The sequence below is a fragment of the Corvus kubaryi genome, unplaced genomic scaffold (genome assembly GCF_017639235.1).
Source record: "Corvus kubaryi isolate FWS band 111438036 unplaced genomic scaffold, C.kubaryi_AGA036_p1.0 37354, whole genome shotgun sequence".
NCBI lineage: Eukaryota > Metazoa > Chordata > Aves > Passeriformes > Corvidae > Corvus > Corvus kubaryi.
In genome coordinates, this window is record NW_024581116.1 from 9,206,450 (window position 1) to 9,229,253 (window position 22,804).

Genomic DNA, 22,804 nt, shown 5'->3' on the forward strand with positions numbered 1-22,804 from the left:
GTTTCCAGTATAGTATTGCATACTTTAATAACCGTCAGATAGGTTGGATCAGCTGCTTTTCTTTGCGTTGAATAGTTATTCCCAGACTGTTAAAATTAGGGTGAGTAGTGCTGAGACTGAAAGCAACGATTTCGTCAGTTAAAAAGTTAATGAAGGAAATTAGGGGTGTCTTGCTGCAAGAGTTGTGGGAGCAGATAATGTAAAAAAAGGACTTTTCTTGTCAAAAATATTAAGATGATTCAAAAGTAAAATTCAAATATGTGTCATTTTCGGTGTATTTATTTTTTAAAGGTTGATTATTTCTTCCTGTGCCTTTTAAACCCTTGTTTCTTGTAAAATATTATTAATGGGTTCCTTGTGGCTGTGGTCAGTTTCTTGCTCCTTTTGGCTTTTTTGTACTCAGGGAAGGTGTTGCATCCACTGATATTTGTCCTAATTTCTGAGGCTGCTTACTACAGTTTGCTTGTAGTTAAGTTTTGTTTGCAGTACTAGCTCTTCAGGAGTTCTGAGGTGCAGACTGTTCTGTCTTTTGCCTTCTTCACAGTTAGATTACATGAGATTATTTCATTCTGTTTTCTACTCTTATACTCCCTTTTCCTTAAATATTCAAGTAGTATAGCAATGGAACTCATAGCCCTCATCTTTAGTTTGGATGTTATTAATTACAACATTAAAAGCTTATGTTTTCCCTTCTTTTTAGAGAAAGATTTTAATGGAACAGCAGATTCGATGAATACTTGTCTTCATATTTGAGTGATGGATGCCAAGAGCTTGCAAGTGACTGTTTGCTGGTCTGAGTAATTTGGGCATGAAGGCATGTTTTTATAGTAAACCAAGAGTAGTATAGAAAAAGGTATGTAAGCTGAATCATGAAGTGTATTTGCTCCTAGATTTCTATGTGTGATATTGGACTACGTAACATAAAGTGGATATGACAGTTCTGCTGTAAATACTTTACGGGCATCATCATTGTAATAGAAATAGTAATAATAATAATCATCATCACCAGTAATAATCATCATTGTCCTCCTCCTCTTCCTCCTCTAATATTTGATAAAGAAATCCCTGCCATGCAAAATTATTGTGACAGTGTCAGATGGGAAGTTTACTGCATTTCTGCATTTGCTTTGAATTTTGTTCATTGCACATAATGGAAAGGGATTAATACTGATTTTTTTTTATCTTTTAGATGCTGTGTCATAGAAAATTAATGAGGGGATCATAAAACACTGTCTTTTATAAAGCAGTCAACAAATATATAGAATAGAAATTAGATATTCTTTGTAAGGATGTAGGAAATTTTAATGTCTCTTGTATCTCTTATAGTAAATACTCTTCTCTGTGACTCTTGGTAGTATGAGCTGTCTGACCTCCCATCAGTTGAAATCAGGCAACAGATTGACCAGAAGACTAGGCTGACACAAGGAAACTTCTCAGAGAAGCATCTTTTTCTCCACAATGACCCAAGCATGCAGATCTGCATGGTGAAGTGGTTAGGGAACTCACCTAACTAACATTAAAAGAAAGAAGTTTTTTCCTGCATTACTTTTTGATAGACTCAGAGCCTTGAGATGATTTATTATTTTGTTGTGTAAAGAGGTGCTTGGACTCGGGGGGTGAGACAGAGGGAAGAAGCACTGCTCCCCTCCATTGCAGCATGAGTTCTTATGACTAAAGTTGTACTTCAGCAGTCTTTATTTAATTGAGTTCTCTGTAGATTCTCCAAGTAACTAATTGTAAAACATTTACGGAGAGAATGTGGAGCAAGACCCACTTAGAAGCTACAGGAGGGCCTGAGGGCTTTAACAAGGGGGCCCCACAGGGTCCTGAGGCTGTGAACTGCACAGCTGGACCCGCTGTGCTGACCCACCCAGCTTTCTCACAGACCGTGTCACCTCCCTCTGGGATCCAGCAGATTGTGTTAGGAGCAGTTAGGCTGACCTGTATGTCTTCTCTCCTGGATCATCCCATCTGTCCTGTGGGACACGGAGTGCTTGCTTGTTATCATCACTTGTATCCATGATTAGGAGTGTTCTGGTCTCCAAACCCCCAGTGTATTTAGACATGTGTTACGAACTTTGGGCATGCTATGTCTCTAGTGCTGGTCAATCTTTCCTGCACCCCACACACTTTTTAAAAAAAATTATATTTTTACTAATTTATTTTTAAAAATAAGCAACCTATTCTTAGGCCATGTGTCATGCAGTGATCTTTCTATAGAAGTGAATGTTAAGTACATTTAATGCCTCTGAATTTTGCTCAAACTGGTGATGTGCATTAAAGTTGGTTGCCATCTTTCTTAGAAGGGGGTCCTAGATTAAATTCCAGTAAACAAAGTTGAGTAGGAGAACATAATCCATTTCAGAAAAGTGTGGATGTTGGAAAACTGTGCAACAGATGTCAGTTTTAGCCTGTTTTGGATACTTACCAGTAGCTGACTTAACTACTAACAAATAAAAGGATTGTGTATTGCATTTGTATAAATAGCACCTTGCTTCTGCTTTGGATAAGTATGTCAAGCTCTGTGTTTTGTGTGGGGCTTTGGGCCTCTAGGTATGAAGAATGTAGTATGTACTTCCAAGGGAATAAAACCATGCCATAAGCTTACGGTTACAGAAAATACGAGATTTTTATATGTTTTTAGTAAGGCTTGTTACTTCTGCAAGATTTGTTTCAGACCAGTCCTATTAGTGCAGAAGTCTGTGTGTTATTTATTGATTTGTGGAGGAAATTCATACGTATGTCCTCTATGTAGAGAGAATAGTTATCCTTTATTAGGAGCATTTTGTTTACTGTGATCACATTATACTACCTTGTGTGTAAGAAACAGCACAGTGCTATGAATCTGAATTTTCCTTTAGTCTACTTTTATGTGTTCTGCATATTAATTTTCTTGGCTTTTTTCAACCACAAATAATTAATACACTTTCTTTTTGCCTGTGCAGCTGACTTCAATGAAACCTGTATTGATGCTGCTGATCATACTATGTTAGTTAGGTACTTTTTACCACTAATCTTCAAGTCCATTGCTAACCGAAAACAATTCTAGCAAGTATTCCAAAGTCTAATGTACTAAGGAAAACAGAATCAAGGTTGATTTTATTTTTAATCAACAAATTCAACTTGATTAGAATAATGAAGCTGTGTTTCTTTTGTTTTGATGCAACTCTTTCATGGTAAGCATAGGCTTAAATTACCGAGATTTCAGTTCTGGAAAAGTATTTGTTGCAAAGTTTGCTGTGATTTTAATAATTGTTTTACCAAAGTAAATATTTTGGTATGTCGGTGCTATTACCTGTAAGTATGTTGTCACCTAGAAGACTGAAACATAGTATTTCATTACTTTCGTTTTTCAGTACTCATGGGTAAGAGAAAGGAAGAAAGTGTTTCAAATCGTGGATCCCAGAAAAGGCAGAGAAAAGAATACACACATAGACTTAGTGATGAGCCTAACGAAGAAGAAACTTTAGAGTTCTCAGCTAGTGGTAGTGCCTCTTCACAGTCGGTAAGTAGTTTACAGAGTCACAGGGATGAGGACACAAGAAAAGTTCTGTCCTTATTGAAATAAATGTCTTGGATGTAGGCTTCAGTAGAACAAAGATAAAAGAAACTAGGGATACTATCTGCGATGAGGACTTCTGCATGAGGTTATTCTTAACTTATTTCTTCTGTGTCATCTAGTTATAATAGTCGATCATAAAATAACAATATTCTGGCTTTGTACAAGGAATACTACTGAAGTTGTCAAGTAAATGAAGGAAATGGATTTTGATAGAACTATGGTGTATTTAATTTATGCTTGTAGTAAAAGCTGAGAAAATATTTAGAAAACTAATTATTTACTAAAAGAAGTGCCAAATACTTGTTTGTTTTGCATAGCTGAGACTTTCAGATGTCTAAAAAAATCTAGTGTTTGAAATGCAAATTTTGATGGAAAAGAAACTTGAAAACAGGAATATTATTTTTTTCTGCTTTTCTTTTAGTAGTTGAATTTTAATTTGATGGAGGATTTTTAAAAAATAATTTTTGAAATTGCAAATACTGTCCTGTGTATTTATGTTTCTTTACTAGTGGTAAAGACACTGGACCAGGCTTCTCTGGGCGTTGAACCTTTCTGGATGCCGTGTGTTCACCAAAACCACTCTGTCACTGCCCTCCTCACCTGGGCAGCTGTCACGATCTGCTAATACAAGCGAGGGTCATGCTGGTTCATTTATAGATCTCAGAGTGCAAAAGGACACAAGGAATTTCAGTCTTAATCAAAACAGTGCACCTTTATTAAGTGCCCACAACACGGCAGTGCGATAGAGGAGAGAAAGAGTCAGAGAGATAAAGAAAAACAAAGTAAAAGAGTAGAGAGGAAGAAGCTGGGGGGGTGGGAATAGCTACCAACGGATGAGACAAAGTCCTCGTGGCCTTCTGCCAATAGATTTGTCTTCTTTCTGTGGGGAGACCTCACCTCAGTTATTTCAGAAAGTCCCTTTATAGTCCTTTTCAGAAGCGAGGGGCAACTGGCGAAGACCATATTTATGTTTTGTAATAACATTGCAAAACTAGAAGCTAGCACTGACTATCACAGGTACATACCAAGCATGCCTTTCATAGGCAGTACTGCCTGCCATGGTTTGCAGCCTAGCAGCGTTAGCGGGTCTACTTCTGGCATGAGTTTAGCAGTGCTCTCGCTTCTGCTTTCTAGCTGTATCTCCGCATCTCCCCCTTTTCCCCAAGAGGTGGGGAAATCTACAGCCAGTGTTATGAGGCCCGTTGCTTTGGGAAACAGGTACAGGACAGGTGTACAGGACAGGTCATTCCTTTCCGCTTCAGCACAGTCCTTCCTGCCTGGGCAGCAAGAACGGCGCAGTCCACCGTGACCCGCACTAATTTCCTCAGGAACTGGGTACCAGTTCCCAGCAGGCTCACCTGCAGGCAACAGTGGGCAGACATCCCACCTCAGCCAGGCCAGGACTCCTGTGTTCAGTCTCTGTCCTTGGCGATGATCGTGAGGCAGATGAGGGATCGTCAGACTATCTCTTACAGCAGGGGAGAGAAAATAGAAGAAAAAGCTCATTGCTAAGGGCAGGGAGAGATCACTTCCCAGTGATTGTCATGGGCAAAACAGACTCAGCTTGGGAAAATTAAATTAATTTATTAACAATCAAATCAGGATTTGAGAGATAATGAGAAATAAACCCAAATCTTAAAACACCTTCCCTCTACCCCTTCTTGGCTCATCTTCACTCCCAATTTACCTCCTCCCTGCAGCAGCACAGGAGGACTGGGGATGGGGGCTGCAGTCAGCTCATTACATGTTGTCTCTGCCATTCCTTCTTCTGAAGAGGGAGGACTCCCACTTGTTCTGTGCTCCAGTGTGCATCCCTTCCTCAGGATACAGTCCCTCAGGAACAGCCTGCTCCAGTGTGGGTCCCCCACGGGGTCACAAGTCCTGCCAGCAAGCCTGCTCCAGTGTGGGCTCTTCTCTCCATATGCCACATATCCTGCCAGAAGCCTGCTCCAGTGTAGGCTTCCCACAGAGTCACAGCCTCCTTTGGGAATCCACTTGCTCCAGCATGGTGCTCTCCGCAGGCTGCAGGTGGCTCTCTGCTCTGATGCCTGGAGCACCTCCTGCCCCTCCTTCACTGACCTTGGTGTCTGCAGAGCTGTTCCTCTCACATATTCTCCCTCCTCTCTTCTCTGGCTGTGCTTGCTGAAATTGCAATTTCCCTTTCCTAACTCCTAGCCCAGAGGCACTACCACTGTTGCAGATGGGCTCAACCTTGGCCAGCAGTGGGTCTGTCTTGGGGGTGGCTGAGATTGGCTCTGTCAGACACAGGGAAGCTTCTGGCAGGTTATAATAGCCGATCATAAAATAACAGAAGCCACCCCTGTAGCTTCCTGCCCCTGCTACCATAACCTTGCCACCCAAAGGCAGTACAGCTTCCTAGAGAGGTGATTGGTGCCCCAAGCCTGTCAGTATTTACAAGACATTTGGACAATGCCCTTAATAACATACTTTAACTTGATCAGCCAACTGTGTAGATCTATTCTCTTAATATTTTATATTGTATTGATGATAAGTTAGTAATAGGGAGAACTGGAAGTTACTCTGTGTGAGGGATGAGCTTTGGTAACTGTTTTCTTTGTGTTTTTTCTGCATAACTGCTCTATAGCAAGCAACTTTACACAGTGTCATGAAACCCTTCTGCTTCCTTGTGGCTTGTAGCAACTGATGTTTTATATCATACTGTCATTTTAATGCTCTTTGCATTTAAAATATATTAATTTAATCTCATTAAAATGCGTACATAACTTGAGTTTTAATTGCTCACTCTTTAGCCTGACGGTGAAGTTGGGATAATTGAAAGTATCCAGCTGAAGAACTTCATGTGCCATTCAAATTTGGGGCCGTTTCAGTTTGGATCAAATCTCAATTTTGTTATTGGAACCAATGGAAGTAAGTATTAATTGCATAGTGTTTTTGTCAAAGAACACTTCTGTTAATAATATAGAAGATGTTATTTTTATTTGAAAAAGAGCCGCTAGCAATCTTTTAGGCATGGACAAGGATTCACTTTTGAAATTGGGTACCACACAGGTCTATCCTAGTAGTTAAAGGCTGGTGAGTTAGGTCTTAAATTTGGAGATTTTTGCGAAAGATTATGTGAATATAAATATTGTCATAGCTAAATAATACATAATTTTTTATTTGAACTAAATGTACTTCTATGTTTATTATTAAATGCGCAGTAATTGTCCAAGTGCCTGCAGTTCCCATCACTGAGTTTGGAGGAACCACAGTGCTTGTAATGGGGGGTTGAAGTCCTGCTAATAGTTGCTTAATTCTAAACGACATCTGAACCACATTCAGCAACATCCTGCTTCCAAGGATATTCACGGTTTTCAAAAGCTGTTGTAGTTAACCTGGAGAAGAAGGGGAGGATGTCTCTGTAGTAGGTTGTCTCCCGAAGGAGGAGGGGTACAAGGTGTAATTGTGAGCAGTTGCCGCTAGATGGCTCCGGCAGCCCAGCGGTGACGGTGGCGCCGAGTGCACGGACCCGGCGAGTTCCGCGGCCAGCGGTCCTGCCATGTCCTGCCATGTCCTGTCTTGTCCTGTCATGTCATGTCATATATCAGCCAGCATTACAGAGTACTTCAAAATGATAACCTTTAGCCCAGGCCCCAAAGGTGATAAACACAAAAACAGGGAGCGTGTGCTACAAGGAAGATGTTACATAATGCAGCTCTGAGAACCAGCACAACTCTGAGAGCAAATAAATCAGCATTGTGATCAGCAGCTATTAAACTAATATAATGAATGCTTACAGCAAGTTTGTTTTAATGTACTCTGGTCAATTACCTCAACCCTTGGAGCCCCCCATTGGGTGCTGGAAAGGACTGTTGTCATTTAATCCCTTTTGGCAACTAAATACTGTACAGCCACTCACTTCCCCGTGTGCCCCAATGGGATGGTAAGGAGAACCAGAAGAAGGTAAAATCGGTGATTTGGGGTAAGAACAGTTTAATAATTGAAATAAAATAAAATATAATAATAATTATAATGAAAAGCAGAAGGAAAGAGAGGAGTAAAACCCCGGAGAAACAAGTTATGCATAATAGAGTTGCTCACAACCAGCCCATCCCTGGGCAGCAATCAGTGGCTTCTGGACAACTTCCCCCAGTTTATGCACTGGGCATGACATGCTATTGTATGGAATATCCCTTCGGCCAGTTTGGGTCAGCTCTCCTGGCCATGCTCCCTCCTGTCTTCTTGTGCACATCACTGGCAGAGCATGAGACATTGATAAGTCCTACTTAGGAACAACCAAAACATGTGCCTGTTACCAGCGTTATTCTCCTGATGAACCCAAAACACAGACCTGTACAAGCTACTAAGAAGAAAAGGAACTCTATTGTGGGTAACCCAGGACAGTATGGCACATAGAAACTGTTACAGAAAAAAGAAGTCATACCTATTTATACAAGCTCCCTTCCTCTGGAGAAAGAATTAAAAAAATTAAACATAAATTTTGAAAGAGAGCTTAAAATAGATAGTTAGAGAAATGGTAATGTGTGATTGATTTCTTTTGTTGTATACATGTTTTCAGTATGCTTATAAAGAAAAGGAAATTCCTTCCTTCTGACCTAGGACATGTTGTTGAATGCAAATTGCTAAATAGAAATAACAGAAGTTTGGCTCAGCATGTTGGGTTTTTTTTAGGAAGAGCCTTGAAAATGACAGATACTTTTCTAGCATTATTGTTCTTTTATATGTTCAATAAGGACTGAATTTGGACTTCTAATGCATGAATATATAAGAAGTCAAAAAACTGTAATACAGGTGAACTGGAGTAAAAGTTACAATAGCTTCTCTTTAAACAAGTTCAATGCTTCGATTACAGGTGGGAAAAGTTCTGTATTAACTGCACTAATTGTTGGACTTGGTGGAAAAGCCACTGCAACTAACAGAGGCTCCTCATTAAAAATGTTTATTCAAAAAGGAGAGACGTAAGTAAAACTTTAAAGTTGCATTTGTAGTTCAGTGATTGTCTTTCAGGTTAGCTGAGTTTTCTGTTTACCCTAATTTTCTGCCTCTTCTGCCACTGGACTTGAATAAAAAGCATAACATTGAAGAGACCATATTTAAACAATATGCTCCCCTCACAAAAAAATCCCCAAACCCTGAAAACAAAAAGCCTTAGAAGTTTTACTAATAGTATACCATTATTTCTGAATGTTGTGGTTTGAAACCAACTGGAAATTAAACTCCAAACAGCTGCTCTCTTTCCACTCCAGTAAGAGAGGGATAAAGGTAGAGGTTATGGGTTGAGATAAAAATTTGCTGAATAAAGTCAGCAATGAGATAAGGAAAACAAACACAGCAACAATAGTGATAACAACAATGTATAAAAGAGGGTGATTACATGCAAAAATACTCACTGAGTCTGACTCAAGGTGGCTGCACCACAGCCTGATCCATGTAGCTCCTGAGACAAAGAAGAAAATGGCGAATGGAAGTGTCCATGCCCGCGTTGTGAAAAGAAGAAACAATGATGGACAAATCATCTGCACCCACACTCCCTCCCCAAGCCCGAGACAAGAAAAACCATGATGCACAAAGCCCATGGTGGGACTGGAGCCACCCCACTGCTTCCTTCACTGCCCACTTTCCCGGGACAAAAGGAACAGAATGGTGGCAGTTCCACTTCGTGTTCCCCTTCTCTTCCAGCTGAAGCTGTGCCCCCAGTGATGATGTGTGAGGCATAGAATAACAGCACTCACATGGCTCCAGGCTCTGCCCCTCACAGTAATGGCAAGAAAATTAATTCTGTCCCTTGAAACTGGGACACTGAACTAGCTAACACAGTGTTATGTCCTCTGTATTGCCTGCTCTCGTGTCTTACTTCAACTCTGTCATGGGATATCCTACAGAAAGATGGAGTGCACTAGAAAAAAATTCTAGGGAACTAGTTATCATTGTTTTGCAAGCAGTGAGATTAATTATTTTTCAGTCTTTCTGGTGTCATGAGTGGATATACAATATAAAGACCTTGACTGATGGCTGGGAACTTAAACATGCAAGAAATGGATTAATGCCTGCTGTGGAGTGGGGATAACATGTTTAGAGAAACCAGTAAAAAGATAGGAGGTTTAGGAGTTTACATTTACATAAAGCTGTTATTCAGAGTCCCAGGCTTTTACTTTCAGAGGTGCTTAGAGTAAAATTGTTGGCAGTACTTGCCTTATGTATATTAAGTTAATGTTTCAGCACTCACTTGAGAAACAGGAAGTTAGAATTTGAAACTGAAATCATATCTCCTCTTTTCTAGAAGAATCCCTTAAGCGTTCTGCTGTAGATTACTTTGGTTAGGCTGTAGAAGCCAGGCAACTGTTTTATTCAGAACCCAGTTTGAAAAAAGGAGAACTACCGAAAAGCAGTTTGATTCTGCGATGTAAAAGGAGGGCACTCAGATGGGAAGGGAAGGTGGAGGAAATCCCTCACAAATATTTGCTTTTGGCTCATGATATAGCTGAAGCATAGGAGGAGCAAGCAGTCACTGTATGGCAGCAGTATGTCTGTCATGGTTGTGGAGAAAAGGGCTGGAGTTTCTGGCAATGTCTGATTCCATACCACCCACGTCATGGCAGGGCCATGGTGTCAGCACGAGGAAGCTGGGACCAAATGTGGAACAGCCACCAGCTTTTGCATTTGCCGGGCTTGAGACAGGGGGTGTGTAGGTTTCAGGGTCAGCCTGGCAGACTTTGCCCGTCTCTGCCACTGGCAGTCTGTCTCAGTTTAGAGACAGGTTTAGGAGAAAACACTCTGGAATGAGTGTCTCTTCTAAAGAGAAGGACTTCAGTAATCCTTTTTCCCAGTGAGAAAAATGAATACCAGTGGGTGAAAGTGAAAAAAATCTTGTTTATTAACAAAGTGCCCACATGGCACTAAAAAAAAATTGAATAAATACTAGATATTGAACTTTCAGAACCTTAACCCACACACACACATACACAACCCACCCACAGCAGAACAAAAAAACCTCACAATGCCAGGGGAGGAAATAAACAGGCTGGCCATGTGGCAAAGGGGGGACAAAATGGCAGATGGCTTTTGTCTCAGGGCAGGGAAAAAAAGATTTCATTCAGCAGCTCATTCAAAGCAGATGGGAACCGGTTGAACCTCTGCCATTGGTCTCCTCCTCGCACCAGGTGAAACTGCTGGATTTTGGTGTCCTTTATCTTGTTGGTTCAGCTTTTCCTGAGGTCTCAGGCTGGCTGGAGTGGTCCCTGCTGGTCTCAGTGATTATCTGATGTCGTATCAAAACCAAGACAAAACAGTTCAAGAATAAAAACAAACCAAAAAAAAAAAACCCACCAGAGGATTGCTGCTTCAGTCCAGGGAAAGGTAGAGAGGGAGAAAAAAGGAAACTGCTTGCTTAATCTACTAAAAATCTACTTAATCTACGAGTTAGCTAAGCATGAAAGTAACCGCCAATCTCCCTGCACTGAGCACGCCAGGAGTGAGACTTTGAACCAAGGCCGCAGAGGAGGCCGCAAGGCTCCCGGCCCTCCCCCGGACCCACCTTAAAGATGCAGCAGCCATTTCTGGGCATAAAGCAGATGATCAGGAGTCGAGTGTCATCATAAAATCACCCCAAGACACAGTCCCTTCCTGTTCCTCCGAGCCACAGCTTTTCTGGTTTGGTGCTGAAAGACAGCGCTGGCAAGCCCGAGATGCCACTTGGAGAAGAAGAAAAGGGAGGGAACAGCAGCGGCACGGAGTGGAGCCCAGCCAAGCTGTGTGGAGCCCCAGCCACAGCTGCCATGACTGCGGCAGCCACCGGAGCCACCGCAGCCGCTGCAGCAGCAGTGCAGCACCACCGCTGCCGGAACCACCGAGCACTCCAGGCCTGCTCTTGCACAGTCAGACTCAGGAAAAGGGTCCCCTGACCTGTTTCAGAGACCTGTCAGGTCTCACCAGCTTTTGTTTTTCCATTGTTTTCGGGCTAGGGAAGGGGAAAGTTAAGCCATGAGCATCCCAGACGTAGGTGCTGTTGTTTTCTCATGCACCACATGGCCCAGCAAGGGACCAGTTGCCATTTTGTGTTTGTCAGGAAACCATGCCAGGCGCTGTCTTGGGGAAGCATTTTTGTTTGTTTGGTGGTGAATACCCTTCTGTGGGTAAAGCACTCTGTTTTGTACACTCTTATTAATATTGTTTTGGTTTTGAGATTTTGCAGTAAATTGTGATTCCTTTTTATAATCTCTCCTATTGATTCCTCCACTGTGGGAAGGGGGTGGAGAAAAAAGGTAGCTTGAGTGGGTTTACTTTTCCTGCTGGGTTTTAAACCAGCAAAGTTTCTAATGCTGTTTTGGCTCAAACCAGATAAATATGTGTTCTTCTGACTGGTACAATGACTGACTTGCATTTGTGACCTTTCGGACACATGACAAATTTGTATGGAAAATTAAAACGTTCTGATTTTTGTTGTTGTTTATAGATTTGAAATTAATTTCAGTTGTCTTTTTTATTATTTTTTGGTTTTTTTTAGTTCTGCAGATATTTCCATAACTTTGCGGAACCAAGGTAGAGATGCATTTAAACCAGAATCATATGGTGCCTCTATTACTGTGAATCAGCACATTAATCAGGATGGAAGCAGAACTTACAAACTGAAAAGCAAATGTGGTTGGTGATAGTTTGCTTTGTTCTCAGTCTTAGAAGTTCTCTAAACGTGTTCATGGCTTTGAATGCCTTGGTGTTAGTAAAGTAATTTCATAAAATCATTCAAGGATGATGATGATGTCCATTTTTTTGTCCATTTTTTTGTCTTTATCCCAGACTAAGAACATTTTAGTATGTCAAAAGCATTATGTATTTATTGATACGTATTATTTAGCATGTCAGGTTTTACATTATGTATTTGTTTTTACAAAAATCTGCTTGTGTGATGAGGCTGAACATAGTTTTTAGTCTTTTTTGAGGTTTATTGAATTTGCTGATAGGTCTAAATTCTGTCACAGGGGGTTTATGAGTCAAAGAAGGACTTCAATTAGAAGTCTTCATGTTCAAATGCAAATACATAGAAAAAATAATGAAGAAAACCTCTAACCAGTGTTTCTCGTTTAGGACTAAGTCTGTTACAAAAATATTAATCTCATTTTTTACATTTTCCACATTGAACAAAAGAGTGGGGCACTGTATGTCTCTTTACTTTCAATCTATTGATATTTTTCCTTTCTTTTTTTACCACTAGGGGCCATAATTTCTTCAAAGAAAGAGGAACTCATAGGAATACTGGATCACTTTAATATACAGGTAGGTTTTGTAGTGTTTAAATTCTGTGCAATTTAAGAAGATATTGGCATGTGATATTATAATTTTTGAATTAAAAAGAAATGTGCCATTCCTTAAAGGAGAGAGTTTTACCTCTTCTATGTTATTTAAATCAAATGCATCAGCAAAAGGAAAATTGAAATTTGTACCTCATACAATGCAGAATAGGATTCTGTCCCAGACAGATAAGTGTTTGCTGTCATCTGTGAGCTGTGAGTCGTGTGTCCTGTTGATAAAAGTCTTGACATATATAGGTTTCTTTTTTATCTGGAGAGTTTTTTCTGCTCATTATTTCAGGTCTAGCTGTTTCAGAAATTTGAATGTGATTTTGCTACTAAGTGATCAATAAAAGATCAGGTAGTGCATGTGAAGTTTAAAATATTCAACATACTTAGAATGTCAAATAATATAAACTTCGGTTAGTATGTATTGATTTTATTTTGTGACAATGTCTGTAAGAATATATGGGTCAATTCATTGCATTTATTGCCATACTTTGATACAACAAGAATTTCTAATGCTGATTTTTTAAAATAAATGGAACTTACAGGTACTGTTTTTATAGAAGTCACGTATCCTCTTGGAAGCAGTTCTTTAGTTGTCCTTGCTGTGGTTCTATTATGTAGTTGATATAATTGGATTTTTAAATTTTCTGTTTGTTACTGGTTTTGTTTGTTATGTTTTGGTTTTTTTGAAGATGGGAGAGAATTAGAAAGTTTGATTTCTGAACCTTAGCTTATTACTAAGTTGCAAGACTGGAAAAGAGTGCTTACTTTCATGGATTTGCAGTTACATGGTAAGTTGTAATTAAAATAAAATGAAAATGATTTCTTTTTGCAGGTAGATAATCCTGTGTCTGTTTTAACCCAAGAGATGAGTAAACAGTTTTTACAGACTAAAAATGAAGGTGACAAGTACAAGGTAAGAAAAACAATTTAACATAGAAAACATGCAAGTACTGATTTTTAGGGTATTTGGAAAAAAAAATTCAAATTCCTTAATTTTAATAACCTGTTTTAGGCTAACTCAAGTAAGCAGCTAAATACTGCACAACCACACGCTCACTTCCCTTCTGTGCTGCCCCCAAGCTTGGGATGGGTGAATGGGAAATGAAGAGTAAAAGTAAAAAAAAAATTAGAGGAATGAGATAAAAATTGTTTAAAAACTGAAGGGAAAGCTGGAAGGAGGGAGAAAGAAAGTGAAACTAAGTAAGAGATGCAAAGGCAATCACTCACCACCTCCATTGCTGGACTGACACCCAACCAGTTCCAAAGAAAAAGGTGGCTAATCCCCCTAAACCCTCTCTTACCTGTTTTTATTTCTGAGCATGACTCTGCTGGTTTGGGCTGGGTTAGAGTAAATTTTCTTCATGGCAGCTTATATAGGGTTATGTTGTGTATTTGTGCTGAAAACAGTATTGATAATGTGGAGATATTTTCATTACTGCGGGGTTTGTAACTGCTGAGCAGGGCTTACACAGAGTCAAGGCTTTTTCTGCTTCTTTTTCCACCCCACCATCAAGGAGACTGGGGGTGCACAGGGAGCTGGGAGGGGTCACATCCAGGACAGATGACCCCAACTGACAGAAGGGTATCCCAGTCCATATGGCATCATGCTCAGCATACAGAGCTGGGGGAAAAAGAAGGAATTTGGGGACTTCTTGAGTGATGCATTTGTCTTCCTAAGTCACTGTTAGGCATGATGAGGCCCTGCTTTCCTGGGGATGGCTGAACACCTGCCTGCCCCGGGAAGTGATGAATGAATTCCTTGTTTTGCTTGGCTTGTGTGTGCTGCTTTTGCTTTATTAAACTTTTTATCTCAACCCATGTGTTTTCTTGCTTTTACTTTTCTGATTCTCTTCCCCATCTGTTATGATCCAGTTTTAAGGTTCTTAGAAATGCCTCTGCCCAAATTAAGGTGCAAACGAGACCATATGCCAGTGACAATAGTAAGGGTTTTATTTGATGGTAAATATGAGAGAGAGAGAGACAGAAAGAAAGAAAGACAGAAAGAAAGAAAGACAGAAAAGAAAGAAAGAAAAGAAAGGAAGAAAGAAAGAAAGAAAGAGAGAAAGAAAGAAAGAAAGAAAGAAAGAAAGAAAAAGAAAGAAGTAGAAAATTGGTGGGGGGGACAGAAAGAGTGACAGGGACAGAATAAGGAAACTATCACCACTCCGTGGATCCCAACGATGTTGGTTGATCCTCTCCAGCTGGTCTCTCGGTGGTGAAGGTCCCCCCAGAAGGCACAGAGTCCCATGGGTGTACAGCTCAGGCTGGGTGGGCATGTCTGGCCATGTCCCCCTGGGGTGGGGGTCAGTCTCTCACAGCAGACTCTGGCTCAGACATTTTAAGTTCCTGGGAGCAGAGAGTGTTTCTGATAAGCTGGAGAGAAGCAGAGCCCAGCTTCTGTTTGTCAAGGCCGGGGCCTAACACACATTTCAAATATCACATTGTGGCCCAAGGAGGGGGTGGAAGTTGTACCACCACAGCCTGACCAGTTTTTCACTTTGGGTATCATTCAGCATGCAGAGATGTTGGGATGAATGGTCTTTCTGTCGTAATTATTCAAAGTCCACTTAGATAAGATGCTAACCTCACATCTGCATCTTTTTATTCCTTTTTAGTTTTTTATGAAGGCAACTCAGCTGGAACAAATGAAAGAAGATTATTCATTTATTGGGAAAACTAAAAAAAATACCCGTGTTCAGATAGAACAAGGGGAAGAGGTATGTAAAAATTTAAGTAATTCTTAGAACAGATCTGAGCACTGAAGGAAGTATAGGAGTTAAATGGCATAGTTTTGGTTTTATTAAGTCTCAGTGGCATTAAATTTCAAAAATCCCAAATCTTTCCAAAATTTCATATTTTATCGCAGCTTTTTGCAGTAATGATTGAACCCCTGTTTTCTTTTTTAAGCGTCTTGAAGAACTTAAGCAGGTTTATTTGGAAAAGAAGGAAATTTTCAAAAGCATTGCATTCGTGAATGACATGCAAAGTCGTCTCAAAGATTTGAAACATCAGATGGCGTGGGCAGTGGTAAATGTCTTACTAAAATATGTTTGTTCATATGAAATGTACTTCATTCCCAGTCTGCTGTGGACATGCTAATATAGGCTTCTCTTTAGGTGAGTGAGATGGAAAAAGAAATAGAGCTGCTTAAAGAAGGTGTCAGAGCTGAAGAAGGAAATACAGAGTTCCTTCAGAAGGTAGAAGAATGGCAGGTATGTATATGGGCTAAACTATGTATCGCTCTAGTTGTAGTCACCTCCCAAGTCAGAGCTCTGTCGTGTAGGTTTTCTTGGGTATCACTGACTTTAGAAAAGATCAATAATTTCAGCAGAGCTCTGGAAGTTTTGGGATAGTTCTTAGGACTTCTGTAGGTAGCAAGAAAGAATAATTTTGTCATACATTCAGAGTTGCATATGAAAGATTTTTTGCAGAGTAACGGTCATCATTATTTTGAATCTAGACTCATAGAATAGTTTGGGTTGGAGGAGGCCTTAAAGTCATCCAGTTCCAACCTCCCTGATGTGGGCAGGGACACCTTCCACTGGATCAGACTGCTCAAAGCCCCATCCCACCTGGCACTGAACACTCCCAGGGGTGAGGGGGCATCAACAGCTTCTCTGGGCAACCTGTGCCAGTGCCTCACCACCCTCACAGGAAAGAATTCATTCCATGTATCTAACCTAATTTCCCCTCTTTCAGTTTAAACCCATTATTCCCTGTCCTATCAGCACAGATAATGAAGAGTCCCTCTCCAGCTTCCTTGTAGGCTCCCCTTCAGATACTGGAAGGCTGCTGTGAGGTCTTTGTGCAACTTTCACTTCTCCAGGCTGAACAGCCCCAAAACTTTTCAATCCATTAAAACTCCTCCAAACTTCCTTTGTTAGCACTCATTTTTGTTTTTTAAAAAATGTTTTTATGGTTTTTTTTCTTTATTTTAAGAAATACTTGTTTTGCAATTGAGGCATTTTTGCTTTATGGTCAACATGTCTATGTAGAGATGAAGGAACATTGTCCAGATGCTGATTTCACTTCTTTTGATATCGTGGTGCTTGGCCCTATTGTGTTAAGAGTCCTGTGTTTGAGTAAACATTGAGATAGAAAAAAAAGGTTGCTAATTCACAGATTTGGTAGTCTCTTGATTTCCCAAAAATGAACATTTATGAGTTTTCATCTTAGAATATCCATAGTGGCAGTGACTTGCTTTATTTTTTTAAACCCAACAAAACTCCAACAACTGAAACATGTCAGATGGATTCTTTTGAGAGATATTTGTCCTGTAACATTAAGAGGTTTTGGAGAAAATTTTGTTTTATTACTACTTGTGTATCATTTTGTTTTTTCACCAAAGGTAAAAGTGAATGAAGCAGAAAAAAAGTACAAAGCAATACAAGACAAATTGATAACCGTAAGTGAAGAAGCACAAGCCCTTCATCCTCAGTGTATTTCTTTGAAGGCTGAAGTGCAGGCAAAAAGAAAAGCAGTCAATGAAACTGAGGTAGGCAAAAAAAGCCTTTCAAAGTTCATACCAATTTAAGGCTTTAAACTTGTCCATGCTCTACCCATCTGTACTTCTACACCTGTATCTTGGCTTTTTGAGTCCATAGTGGAGTTCAAAACAAGTGCAATTTCCTGCCTGTCTGGAAGTAGTGTCTGTTCGAGGGCCTGGCATTTGTATCTTTACTTAGTTACTAAACAGTGTTAACTTTAAGCTTAGGTTAAAGTAAATACATTTATGTAATTATTGTAAATCAAGTTATGTTTCTCTGGTTTGGTGCAGTTCAGTATTTGCTCAAAACTGTAGTTCTTTTGGAAATTATTTCTTCTATTTTTTAAACTAATGTATCCTATTTTCTTCATAGATAGTTTATAATCGTTCCAAAACAGAGTTAAAACGTCTGGGAAAAGACAATGAACAGCTATGTAAACGAATTGAAGAACTGAAAAGCTGGTAAATACAGATACAGTGATTATGGTGTATGTTTATTAAGGTGCGGGTAAAAAGTGAGCTTTTCTGATTAATGAGAAAACCTGCAGTAATAGAAAATACTTATTTAGTCTTTAGGAGGGCCAGTTAAATATTTGAATATTTCTGATCTGCATCTTTGCATACCAAGATTTTGGCTAGAATGTAAAGAGGCAATTGGGTAGCAAAAGTGCTTTTTTTTTTTTTTTTTTGTGTTAATAGACATTCTCTATCTTCCATGATAGTGCAAACCAAATATGTCTTAAACTAAATGCAATAGGAATGTAACTGGGAAGAGCTACATGTGATTAGAAAATTTTAAAAGAGAAAATAAAATGGGCATTATTTTTATGTAGATCTTGCAAGTTAACAGAATCTTAAATGTAACTGATGTGTAAATCTTCAAATAATAAAGTTCATGTCACTTGTAAATCATCAGTATGGTTTTAAAACATGGAAGTATGTTCTTTTCTAGTGCTAATCAGGTTTCAGAGCCTGAAAAATTGGAAAGACAAAGGAGAATTGCATACTTAAGGGAACAGTTAAAGGCATTCCATGATGAAGAAATAATGATTGATCAGCAGGTGGATCAGTTTCAGCAGGCTATATCTAAGTGTAGGGAAGAACATTCTAGACTCAAGTAAGTTATGCTTTTTGAATGTAATTGTTTACCTCTGTTTCAGGTTAGAGAGAATCCCTTCTTGTATATATCGCTTCTTATGTACCTGTGATCCCTGAGGTATTAGGCTCCAGTTTCTTTTTCACATGATAGAGAATAGATACACTTAGGAGTAATTATTGCTTCTATAGTTGAGGCAGATTCACAGAGGTTTTGAGGCAAAGTGGTTCAAATACCAATTTAGCCCATACCCAAGATAGAAAAACAAAGGACTCTGACTTTGATTTGGAAACCTGAACAATGATTACCAGAGGGGATTATGTCAATGTCATTTATTGTCTTAAAGAATGTGAGAATTCTTCCTTATTGCACCTGATGTATTAGTTTAAATGCCTTTTATCAATTATTGTAACTAATGCTTACTGTGTGTTTTGTTGAAGATCTTTGAAGACAGTGAAATTGAAGCACGTAATTAGAAATAAAATAAAATTTACTATGATTTGTTAGAAATAAAGAAGTCTTGTAAAACTGTTGCAAAGTAGTAATTTTCTCTCTTGGATTTTTGTCTTACGTTTCTTGAAACTATAAAAGTATTGCATGTGTGTACCTAGCTTTTTATTGAACTACTGACATATCGATACACTATGCTATTAGTAACTGAAAAACAAGGCTTTATAATTATTTTAGTGCACTTAAGGCTCTATAACTACAGAAAAAAAATCTGTTATCTTAGGAGAGAAAACAGTGATGTGCAACAAGCACTGGATGCCAAGCAGAAACAGCTGAGAGACCTGAAAGACAGTAAAACAAATACTTTGAAAAGATTTGGACCCCATATACCAGCATTTCTTGAAGCAATTGAAATGGCCCATAAGCAAGGACGCTTTAAAAAGAAACCTCTTGGACCTTTAGGTAGGCATAACTGCTGAAACATATTTTCTCATGGGATTTTTTTGTATGGCTGCTAATGTAAATAGTGGTCTTTTAGGAAAACTTTGTTCTTTAAGGAGCTTCAGATGTACTTTTTTCTTCTGTACTTCCTGGACTATAGGTTTTATCCTGGTAGGTTATCTTTGTCATGCTACTGTCATGCACTCAGTAACGGATACTGGCTTTCCCCATTTTCCAGCTGTTTTTGTTGAGGTATTTTACAATGGTAAACTTTCAGTGCATCCCTCTGACTCCCCCACACCCTCAAAGCATCAGACTAGTGTGCTTTGACTGCTTGTTCCTCAAGCACTGTCCATGTCATGGACAGATTATGTTCGAAATGTCCAGTGGCTGACTTGTAGGTTTGTCAAACTTGAGATGTTTTGTGTGGGGCAACTCAAGACAGACCCAATTGAGATTTTCTTGGAAAGGTGGCTTTTATTTGTCTTTTGTTCAGCTCTGACAGTGGCTGCTATTTTCAGTTTGTGAATGGAAGGAAAGGTTTCAGCATATTCTGGATGTAAAGTACACAGCATTTACTGCAGGGTAAGAATGTGCCAACACATGCTACTGAAGACAGGTGATATAATGGAAATCTTCATGTCTGTTTTATTTTCAGTATAGTTGTTCCACTGCCTTCATCCTTAAAGAACTAAATTGTTGATAAGCTATCTTTGCCCTGATACAATTCTGCTAAGCTGCCGTAAAATTGGTACCCTAATGGAAGAAAATATAGGCCTCCAACCATGTGTAGGTGTCTCTAGGCAGAGAAATTATATGTTTGTGTTCTCAGGTCTGTTGTAGAGTCTTTTAACTTACAGTCAACTTCTTAATTTTTTTTCTACCTGTAAGAAAGGTTTACTTTAGACTCTTAGAAAAACCTGCAATACAACAAAACAAGAACCTTGAGTGGTAAAAGTGCTCTACTGAATGTTTTGTCATGAAACACAGCACCTAAAGTCTTGCCTCTTATGTTTATTTAGGTGCTTTGATTCATCCAAAAGATCCTGAACTGATCTTGGCTATTGAATCCTGTTTAAAAGGCCTACTTCAAGCATTTTGCTGTGATAATCATAGTGATGAAAGAACTCTTCAGTTTCTGATGTCAAAATATTTTGCCCATGGACATAGACCTCAAATAATTGTAAATAAATTTCAGAATAAAATTTATGATACTAGTCAGAGGTAAGTTATGTTTTGAATTGTATTGCATAGTCTTGATGGTTGAAAAGAACTATTTGTAAATTTTTTTGTTTTGGAGAATCTCATGTGAGTTTTATGAATGGTGGTTTTTTTTTCTTCAGAGCTGTTCGTCATCCAGAATTCCCATCAGTTCTGACAGCTTTGGAAATAGATGATCCAGTGGTTGCCAATTGTTTGATCGATATGAGGGGTATAGAAACAATCCTGCTGATTAAAGTAAGGCTTTATGCTCCCTGTTGATCTTTAAAGAAACATGTGGAGCATATATGACACCTTCAATGGTAGTGTCTGTAATGGATAAAAGAAATAGAGTGAGTTTCTCTCTGCTCTTTGCCCAATGTGTTTCAGGACCTTTCCTGTTTGTTTCTGGATTGTTTGCCACTACCTTTCTGGGCCTCTAGTGGTTTCGTTTCCCAGTCTAGATAGTCCATGTGTGTGTAATCAGCCTCCTGACTGCTGGCTCTCTCTCATGTCTCTGTTAATTGGTGGGTTCAGGATGTGTCAGTTTTGGGTAGTCTGGGTGTTAGCAAAATTTGCAAACAGCCCCTACCGGTCGTACCTAGCAGCTGGTAGCCAAGTTTTCTGACACTATCTGATTTCTGATCTTAATTGATTTTTGATTTTTTGTTAGTACTGAAGATACCAGCTCCTGCAGATAAGATTACAGGTAAAATGTTCAAAGATAAAAATAAGGTGTATATGTTTTTATACAGAGAAGGCAGGGTATTGTCTAAGCAAGCAGAACTAATGATGCTTACTTTCTGTGAATTTTATTTTTCTCCAAAATCTCTTGTTCCAGTTTATCCTCTGACATTCTTACTGGAAAGAGGCAGTTCATGCTCTGTCTAATGCAGAGCTGACTGTTTATCAAGCATGGCTGTCACTGAATGGGTTACATAACAGCTGAACTTCATAGGCTTTTCTCACGGCAGGAATGTCAGGATCGTTCTTCCCCCTCTGCCTGAACTAAGCAGTGATTTTCATAATGTTACTGTCTTTGAGCCCTACCTGAACAATTTCAACTGAATCTGAAAGAGGTATTCTGTGGAAAAATTGATACTTTGGAATGGATAACATAGTTACCTTGGACAAAGCCACTTGTGACCACTTAGTCTGGCACTGTCAGTGTTGGGGGTTTTTTACCAGTATGTTTCCCTGAACTTTAACTGAATAGTGTTTGATGTACTTCATACCTTGCTTTGGAAGCTTGTTTCCTGTATGTTTATTCTGATTTTGACAGTTGAATATACCTGTGCCTAGTAGCCTTCTGGTTAGTGATTTTTTTTCCGCAAGGCAAATTATAAGGGACTGATTAGACTACAGACTTCACAACTAAATGACCAACTAAACTTAGTGAGTTCTTGAGAACATAAGTGTCTTACACAACTAAGAAAAGTAGATTCTTGACATTATAGATAATTTTCACATTCTTTCATTACTGTATTTCTTTTCATTTAGAAATGGAATTATTTCTGGGTGAAAACAACTAGACAACTTTTGAATTCTTATCTTTAATTATGGTTGCTTTTCTGCTGGTATTATAAGGCCCTTGTGTTTTTCAGAATAGCCGTAAGGCTCGTGAAGTCATGCAGTGCAATCAGCCCCCAAAAAACTGCAGAGAAGCTTTCACTGCTGAAGGTGATCAAGTGTTTGAAAGACGCTATTACTCTTCCAGTTTTGTTAGACCCAGGTTCCTAAGTCAAGATGTTGAAGCAGAAATCAGGTTAGCATCTTGCAATGTTGTGTTTGTAAAAAGTGCACTTGTTGGCATGAATAGTGGAACTGCTTATTTGTCTAGTTGCATTTACACTACTCTACTCTCTCTGTTTTCTTTCTGAGATTTACACTTCCTTTTTTGAGAACTCCAGAAAATCTCTTAATTTCAGTGCCTTTCTGTGACAGGGACAAACTTTCATTGTATCTAGTTAGCTTGTGGCATGTAGATCTTAGTCACCAAGTAGGGATTTTCTGTGCTCAATGCTCGATGAAATCCAGCTACTTTCTTTTTTAGTTTATGCTTGGTGAAAAAGAGTATGGAGTCAAAGCTGTTTCTTTTTAAATACAATACTTGAACAGTGGTGTCATAGTTTACTGCAAGGGAAGCCTGACTATTCAAACCGAAGTTGTTAGCACACATCCTCCTCCTACTGGTTTCAAACTTTGCATCTGTATTTCCTCAGGCTTTTGATTTCATTCATGGTAGGTATCTCTGAGAATTCCCTCACCTTTTATAATTTTAGGGCTTTTTT

The 22,804-nt window shown here is 39.2% G+C and overlaps 1 protein-coding gene across 4 annotated transcripts in view; it reads left to right on the plus strand.

Moving 5' to 3' along the window:
• The window catches only part of SMC6 (structural maintenance of chromosomes 6), a 40,968-nt gene that overhangs the window by 2,369 nt on the left and 15,795 nt on the right, over positions 1-22,804 (plus strand). For all 4 annotated transcript variants that reach the window (XM_042032920.1, XM_042032923.1, XM_042032922.1 and 1 more), the window contains exons 2-18: positions 701-853; positions 3,357-3,505; positions 6,334-6,451; positions 8,397-8,502; positions 12,048-12,184; positions 12,753-12,814; positions 13,673-13,753; positions 15,456-15,557; positions 15,748-15,867; positions 15,957-16,052; positions 17,189-17,335; positions 17,700-17,788; positions 18,279-18,443; positions 19,156-19,334; positions 20,336-20,537; positions 20,657-20,771; positions 22,118-22,278. In XM_042032920.1, coding sequence (XP_041888854.1) covers positions 3,362-3,505; positions 6,334-6,451; positions 8,397-8,502; positions 12,048-12,184; positions 12,753-12,814; positions 13,673-13,753; positions 15,456-15,557; positions 15,748-15,867; positions 15,957-16,052; positions 17,189-17,335; positions 17,700-17,788; positions 18,279-18,443; positions 19,156-19,334; positions 20,336-20,537; positions 20,657-20,771; positions 22,118-22,278 — 2,024 coding nt within the window. In that variant the 5' untranslated portion in view covers positions 701-853; positions 3,357-3,361. The remainder of the gene's footprint in view (positions 1-700; positions 854-3,356; positions 3,506-6,333; positions 6,452-8,396; positions 8,503-12,047; positions 12,185-12,752; positions 12,815-13,672; positions 13,754-15,455; positions 15,558-15,747; positions 15,868-15,956; positions 16,053-17,188; positions 17,336-17,699; positions 17,789-18,278; positions 18,444-19,155; positions 19,335-20,335; positions 20,538-20,656; positions 20,772-22,117; positions 22,279-22,804) is intronic.